The sequence below is a fragment of the Cervus canadensis genome, chromosome 2, assembly GCF_019320065.1.
Source record: "Cervus canadensis isolate Bull #8, Minnesota chromosome 2, ASM1932006v1, whole genome shotgun sequence".
Lineage (NCBI taxonomy): Eukaryota > Metazoa > Chordata > Mammalia > Artiodactyla > Cervidae > Cervus > Cervus canadensis.
In genome coordinates, this window is record NC_057387.1 from 62,724,998 (window position 1) to 62,733,781 (window position 8,784).

The window sequence follows — 8,784 nt, forward strand, 5'->3', positions numbered from 1 at the left end:
AAAGGGTCTTCTATGTACTGCCAAATATGTATCCCTTAAGCGCTTTGCTCCAGGAGGCCAGGAAGAGTGTGTCTTGTTTATCTCATTGTATACACAGCGCCTAACATGGTGCCTGGCTTATGGCTGGCCATCATAAATATTTGTTGAATTAATTCGTTGCTATTGAAATGACCATGGAGATTTTTCACAGATGTACTTTAACCTTATTTAACCCTCAATGCTACAATTCATGACAGTATTTTCACATATTTATATCCTAGTCATCTTTGTATTCCTAACACCTGACTCACTCTCCAGCATACAATAGCAGCTTAATAAATCCTTGTGAACTGGACTGAACACAAGATCATTCATAAGACCTGCCCAAAGGACACAGGGAATGTGAGTACTATCAATCTTTAGCAAAATTAGGGTGTTCAAATCATTACTGGCACATTTCATTCTGACCTGAATTTGCAAAACAGGTAGATCCATTCTTGAAAAGTAAAATAGCCACCCTCCAAAAGCCACAAATATGTTTTTACCAATATGTATATACTATGAATACAAAAATGTGAAAAATCAATTAATCAGATAATGGCAGAAGCCCATTATTGACTCCAAGGACTTCAAAAAATGAGTGAGCACAGTGCTTTAATTTCCAAATTGTGATGAACATTAAATTCAGAGAGAGAAAATTAATGAGCCTATGAAAATACTTGTTAGTAATATTTGTTGCCATTTTTATAAGTAAAAAATAACCTAATAGTAATTTCACATAAATCAAGCTAAGGGTTGTTCAGTACAAGTTTATCATTTTTTTAATAACTTCATGGCAATGTGTCCAAATAAGTGCAAAGACAAAAAAACAGACAATGGTCTTTTTTTGCTCTATGTATGAAACAAAACTGACTATGTTAAGAAGTTTACTACAGATAAAATTCTAAAATTTATTGGCAATATTAGGTAAAATAAGATGCCAAGGCAAATTTTATTTGTTTTTTTTTAACTTTTAAAAACTTTCAATAAAGTATTTACATAAACTAATGACTGATAGTTTACTTCTACAAGGACAAAATCCAACAACCAAAAATTTGAACATGCCATCAAATCAGTGATTCACCTTTACATAGAAAAATGAAACCCAATTTGCTGAATTCAAATTTATTTGCATGTGTGGACACAACCATTTTGTGGCAGAGACTTGCAAATTATATTAATCAAGACTTACTGAATACTAAAATGGGTTGCCCCAGAAGGCAATTGCCTTGGGAAAAAAAGATAATTTATAAACAAATAGAGCTTAGAAGTCCAAGAGTTGCTGCTGGAACAAAGAACAACCCATCAGTCAAAAAATATAAACACAAGCCAGGGAAAGAGGACTTTAGTTGGTTACAAGAAGTAGTTCCAACATTCAGGAAGAGACATGTTAAACAAAAGAAAATAAGAGCAAATAAATAGCATACACATCCCCAAGAAACAAAAGGAAAGCAAAAATGACCATAGCCAAAATGCATCTTCCCTTCTGTCTTAGTCTGTCAGGCTGCTACAACAAAATACCTTAGCTTCAGTGTCTAGTGAGGTCCTCCTTCCTGGCTTGGAGATGGCAGCCTTCTAGTTATGTCTTTACATGGTTTTTTCTGAGTGCCTACACACAAAGGGAGAAAGATCACTTTCTTCTTCTTCTTAAGGCCACCGATTCCATTATGACAATCCTAATCTAAACTTAATTACTTCTCAGAGGTCCCACCTTCAAATACCATCTTACTGGGGATTAGAGCTTCACCATTTAAATTCTGCAAGGACACAAACATTCAGTCCATTAACACCCATAAATCCCTAAATTTCACCAGTAGCAATTCTTTCTGTCATGTTAAGTTCCAGGGCCTTCTGTCTAGAGGTCCTCTAAGAAATATTATCCCTGGGAAGGATAATACCCTACCTGGAAGAGGCTGGAGGCTATATATGAGAAGACAAAGTATCTACATTAGGGTCACAGGAGTGAAATGCTAGCAGGCACAGAAAGAGAACTTGGGGTCTCTGAGTACAATGAACTGACTTCCCATCACCTACACCTGATAAATCATAAACATAACATCTACCCAAACTATTCCAACCAATTTCTAAATAATGCATTATGTAACTCAGGAATTTGAGGAATCTGCAATATGGTCTATCTTCTAAGTACACACCCTTAGAAATTGCTTCTTTGTTTACTTTGGTCTTATAGGTCCCAAGAACACAAGCCGTACTGGCTTTCAGAGTGAGGTGTTTGGAAAGTTTGCCTTTCTGGCAGGAATTTTAAAAACTGGAGCTCTGAATGGAAGTCCAAATCTCAGAGAGAAGCCTGGAGTTGAGAGTTCCCTCACAATTGCATGGTGCCCCACTGGCAGTGGGCGTGTGGCAAGAGTGTGCCTCAGCCTTGTCTATATGTTTCTCTGTGAGTATTTTCTCAGTTGTCAGACATGTAAGAGTTGCCCAGCTAGTTTCTGGCTCCCCTTCAGAAGGAATCGCTCCATGCGTAGCTGTACATTCCCTGTGTGAACAGGAAGACTGAAGCTCAGAAGCCTCCTGTGTTGCCATCTTGGATGACTCCCTTTGTGAACTCCAGCATGAGATATGAATAAAATCAGATACCTTACCATTAAAAAAGTGGAAATTAGTTCCTCAACAAACCATTTTTCATACACTTGAATTTCTCTGATAATATAGCATGATGTATTTTTTTCTTTTTTTAAGAGAACTGAAAATTGAAAAATATAAAACTTTTAAAATGGTACAAATGAACTTACACACAGAACAGAAATAGAATCACAGACATAGAAAAGAAACTTATGGTTACCAAAGAGGAAAGGGAAAGAGGAACAAATTAGGAGTTTGGGATTAACATATAAATACTACCATGTATAAAATAGATAGCCACCAAGGACCTACTGTGAAGCACAGAAACTATACTCAATATTTTATAATAGCCTGTAAAGGAAAACAATCTGAAAAAGAATACATATGTGACTATATATTAATACATATGTATGAATAACTGACTTTGCTATATACCTGAAACTAATGCAACACTATAAATCAACTATACTTCATTTAAAAATAAATAAAATATAGAAAGAATATTCATCCAAAGTATCCTATCAAAGATAACTAGAGCTAACATTTCAATGTATTTCCATTGGGTTTTTCCCTATTTATAATTGTAAATATAAATGAGCCAGATTTTTCTGAATCTGAAGTCAAACAACATTGCAGTAAACATGCATAAAACTTTATTTTTCTCTACTGTTTGTTCTTTAAATATTTTTTCCTTAGGATATACTTCCAAGAGAGGGAGAACACCAGAAGTGGGCCAAGGAAAAAGAACTGGTCCAAACATGATGCATATAACTAAGTTGTCTTTCAAAAGAAAGAAGTTAGTTGCTCAGTCCTCTCCAACTTTTTGTAACCCATGGACTGTCGCCCGCCAGACTCCTCTGTCCATGGAATTTTCCAGGCAAGAATACTAGAGTGGGTTGCATTGCCTTCTCCAGGGGGTCTTCCTGACACAGAGATCTAACCCGGATCTCCTGTACTGCAGGCAGATTCCATATCATCTGAGCTACCAGGGAAGTTGTCTTTCAAAAATAGAGGCAATTGCCTCTTCTGCTCTCTCCATAAATATTAGAATATTATCACTTTTTTAATATTTGTGTCTTTAATACATGAAAATGAAGCCTCATTCTTGTCTTAGTTTTTATTTATTTGATTATTAGCTGTACCAAAGATTATTTCATATGTTTATTGGTCATTCATGCTTCTTCTTTTAAGTTTTTTTCTATTCATTCCCTTTAACTATGTTGAGCTGTCAGAACTTTCATCATTAATTTCTATATACAATTTCTATTTCTGTATATATTAAAAATACTACTATTTTATCATATTTGTTATAACTTCTTATTTTTAAATTTTTATTATGTTCTTTAAGTACATAAAGATATTTTAAATATTTGTGTATTTGTGTATTCAAATATTTGTGTATTCAAGTATTTGTGTAAAACTTCCCATTTTCTGGCACAATATATTTCAAAAAAGAAACTACCTTTCCCCCAGCTCCTTTGGGGTAAAAAAATTAAAGGCATGGTCTTGACATATGTTATGCGAGATCTTGTGGTTTTTTTTTTTCACTACAAAAGGATAACAAACCCTAATATATGACCTCTGCAGGATCAGGCTCAAATAGAAGAGTCCAAAGCATGGAATAGAATAACAACCATCTTCCCAGATCAATCAGTTAACAAAAAGGAATCACTCAAAACCGGAGAAAAATGCATGGCTAGTACTTTCCAAATCTAAGAATCTCACCACTATTTTTTCTGGGAAATCTTGCCATACCCAAAGACCACAAACCACTTCTAGGCCTTCATAATAGTAGAGAAATTATGCCAACCAAGCTTTGAAATTCACAATATATAAATACAAGATAATAATAACAGTGGGGCAACCACATACCACTGTCAATACGCTTACTCAATTGATTACCAGGAAGAAGATAAAGCTATTCTAGAGATACAGCCATTTTATTTCTCCATCTGAAATATCTCTCTGCCTTCTCCCCTGTTGCTGTTGCTGTTGTTACTAAGCCATGTCCAGCTCTTCGTGACCCCATGAAGCACACGAGGATCCCTGTCCTTCACTAACGCCCAGAGTTGGCTCTCATTCATGTCCATTGAGTCAGTGATGGAATAGTCACATCAGTCAGTCTGACCATCTCATCCTCTGTCACCCTCTTCTTTTGCTTCAGTCTTTCCCTATTACCTCCACCAATTAAAATCATTCAATATTCAGATAATTGCCCCTTCCTCCATCAAATTGTTCATGATCGCTCTGTTAAATACAAACTCTCCTTCTTGGGAATGCCTTATTGTGTATCCTACCTATATGGGCATATCATAGAACCTTATTTTACAGTTTTTTTCTACACTTGGTTTAATCCCTCCTTCTTATCACACACACCACCACCACCATCACCACCTTCATCAATATTAGACTGCAGCACTGACATCCCATAAGCTTTTATGATATTTTAAAAGCTTTTATAGTCCTTGAACATAGTAAATACTGACAAAATACATTTTTATGTAAACAGATGAAATATTTTAATGCACACATTCTTTTGCTATTTAACAGATAATAAAACAAATTCCTTTAGGACAAATAGTTCTCATAGTAATTTTTTGTGATCATAGTCACTTTTAAGTTACTATTAATCATGAAGGGATTCAGAGACTGGTTTCTCCAGTAGTCTTATACCTGCCTTAGGAGTGTACTTCACTTTACTATGGTGAATGAACACAGAGGGCAAATTTTCTGTAGAGAGGAGCCATAAAACAGATGCACACATGAAAAAAACTCACTCAGCTTAGTAAATGTTTGAAAAGAATATGCTCGTCTTTCAACCTTTCCCTGATCTTCAGTCTTGCCTGTGATTAACCTCCTTTAGCCTCAAAGCTGGGTCATTCCTTTGCCCCATATATAGATCACACTTTATTTCAACTTTCCAGGTCTGTGGAGAAGCAGAGTTCTCTTCTTATTCTGGCCAGGTCCTGAGGTCCTTCTTTGTTATTTTAGGTTCTAAACTTCTAGAAGTCAATAGAACTTTAATTCTTTTTTTTTTTTTCTCATTAAACTTTTTTTAATGGGTCTCAAATTCTGTGACAGATTTTTGGTCAAGTTGTTTTCATTAAAAAGTACTGATTTTAAAAACTAATAACTTAAACTGCCACACACAAAACATATGGTCCACAAAAACATTCTCCTTTCCTTCTGAAGGTTTTACGATGCATTGTTATCATTAACCAGTCTTTTACTATCAAACTTAAATGGCCAATTGAGACAAACAGTTCTGAGACAGTTCTTCCACCACTGATTAAGACTGGGGTGGCAGGTGTTGGGGATAATATTCATTTAGCCTTCTGAGCTTTCTGGGCAGACTTGGTGACCTTGCCAGCTCCAGCTGCCTTCTTGTCCACTGCCTTGATGACATCCACAGCGACTGTCTGTCTCATGTCACGCACAGCAAAACGGCCCAGGGGAGAATAATCAGAGAAGCTCTCGACGCACATGGGCTTGCCAGGAACCATATCAACAATGGCAGCGTCACCAGATTTCAAGAATTTAGGTCCATCTTCCAGCTTTTTCCCAGAACGACGATCAATCTTCTCCTTCAGCTCAGCAAACTTGCAAGCGATGTGAGCTGTGTGACAATCCAGCACAGGTGCATATCCAGCACTGATTTGGCCTGGATGGTTCAAAATAATCACCTGAGCTGTGAAGCCAGCAGCTTCCATGGGTGGATCATTTTTGCTGTCACCAGCCACATTGCCACGACGGACATCTTTGACAGACACGTTCTTGACATTGAAGCCCACATTGTTCCCAGGAAGGGCTTCACTCAATGCTTCATGGTGCATTTCTGCAGACTTCACTTCAGTTGTTACATTGACTGCAGCAAAGGTGACCACCATGCCAGGTTTGAGAACACCAGTCTCCACACGACCCACAGGGACAGTACCAATACCACCAATTTTGTAGACATCCTGGAGAGGCAAACGCAAGGGTTTGTCAGTTGGGCGAGTTGGTGGCAGGATGCAATCCAGAGCTTCAAGCAGGGTGGTTCCACTGGCGTTGCCGTCCTTACGGGTGACTTTCCATCCCTTGAACCATGGCATGTTAGCACTTGGCTCCAGCATGTTGTCACCATTCCAGCCAGAAATTGGCACAAATGCTACTGTGTCGGGGTTGTAGCCAATTTTCTTAATGTAGGTGCTGACTTCCTTAACAATTTCCTCGTATCTCTTCTGGCTGTAGGGTGGCTCAGTGGAATCCATTTTGTTAACTCCAACAATTAGTTGTTTCACACCCAGAGTGTAAGCCAGAAGGGCATGCTCACGGGTCTGCCCGTTCTTGGAGATACCGGCTTCAAATTCACCAACACCAGCAGCAACAATCAGGACAGCACAGTCAGCCTGGGATGTGCCTGTAATCATGTTTTTGATGAAGTCTCTGTGTCCTGGGGCATCAATGATGGTAACATAGTACTTGCTGGTCTCAAATTTCCACAGGGAGATATCAATGGTGATACCACGCTCACGTTCAGCTTTCAGTTTGTCCAAGACCCAGGCATATTTGAAGGAGCCCTTTCCCATCTCGGCAGCCTCCTTCTCGAACTTCTCAATTGTTCTCTTGTCGATCCCGCCACATTTGTAGATCAGATGGCCAGTCGTGGTAGACTTCCCTGAATCTACGTGCCCAATGACAATGATGTTGATGTGGGTCTTCTCTTTTCCCATTTTGGCTTAGGTTTAACGGTGGTTTTCACGACACCTGTGTCCTGGCGGCAAACCCGTTGCGAAAAAGAGAACTTTAATTCTTAATACTTCCTAAGAAGATTCTTTATTTTATGACCTTATAACCCCAAAGTCCTCCTCTCACGTGGCACAGTGGTAAAGAATCTGCCTACCAAATCAGGAGACACAAAGATGCAGGTTCAAACCCCGAGTCAGAAAGATCCTCTGAAGCAGGCTTACCTGATTATTCTTCTTTAAACAAATATTTTTTGAGACATATGCTCAGTACTAGAGAGACATGGTATGCTTGGGAGACATAGCTGCTATCTTAGAAGGCCTAAGAGTAATAGGAAAGGTGTACAATTAACAAATTTTAAAAAATGAGTTAGTGAGAAATTGATGCTTTAATTTTTAAAATTTATATATATATATATTTTTTATTTCTGTGGATTCATCAACAAAACTTACATTGATCTTCCTTTTACAGGAGCAAGCCTCTGTGTTCCAGAGTTTGTAGCTCTTTGTCTAAGGACCTTGACTGATGTTTATTTGAATGTGTAGGTCAAATACACAAAAACACCAGGCCAAGTGAGCTGACAGGGTGATAGACACTGAAAGTGATGCTTGGAAGAGAAGGGGTAATGGTCCAAACCCACAGTTCAGAGTGGGGGTTGGCCATGGAGGGAATAAAGGAGATGATTACAGCAGTTTATACCCAACACCCTGGCTGTGGCAAAACTAGATGGAAGAAGATACAAGAATGCCTAAGATGTCAGCAATAATGTCTTAGCTTCAAAGACAGCGTAGCACAAAGTAAGTGGGTAAGCAGTGGAGTCTCTGCCTTTGAAAGGACCAGAGACTCTCAGGGGTGACCTTAACAAACCCCCGATCCCTCCCCATTTGTCCTATACTGCATAACACTAGGGCCCTGATTCAACCCAAAGGAGGAGGATAGATCTCAAAAAATGTCTGAAACTGTATCTCTTGCCAACCTTGGAAAAAGAACTAAAAACTAGACTTTTAACAAAGAATAATATATTTCTTATTCTCTGTCACAAACAATTCAGTTATTTATTACACAACTAATTACAACAAATTGTGAGAAGTTATCTGAATGCTTGGTCTTTACTAGTCTATCCCAGACTCTCTCCAAGTTTCTCTCTCTCCCTTTGAGTCCTATTTCTTTACAACTCCACCATCCTCACCAGTCTCACCAGTCCATAGAGCTGTCAGAATTCATTTCTGCCAGTCCCAGTATAGTTCCTTCTTTCTGCCTTATCAAAATGTCCCCTTGTCCATTAATAGAATTAATAAACAACTCTTATTTGTTTTCATTTGGGTTGTTCATTAATTCTAACAAGGGAACACAACTTTTCATACACAAGGCCAAAGAAAGGTATTTTTCTTATTTGAAAGGTCATTCCCTTTAGGGTTGAGTACCTAGTATGTTGAACACAGACTCTATAATGTGTAC

General features: G+C 38.1%; 1 protein-coding gene across 1 annotated transcript; it reads right to left on the minus strand.

Annotated features, from left to right (window-relative positions):
* Positions 1-5,628: 5,628 nt before the first annotated feature.
* LOC122436789 (elongation factor 1-alpha 1-like) lies at positions 5,629-7,377 on the minus strand. Its single transcript, XM_043460885.1, has one exon. The coding sequence runs from the start codon at positions 7,311-7,313 to the stop codon at positions 5,925-5,927; it is 1,389 nt and encodes a 462-aa protein (XP_043316820.1). The 5' UTR covers positions 7,314-7,377; the 3' UTR covers positions 5,629-5,924.
* Between the last annotated feature and the right edge of the window lie 1,407 nt (positions 7,378-8,784).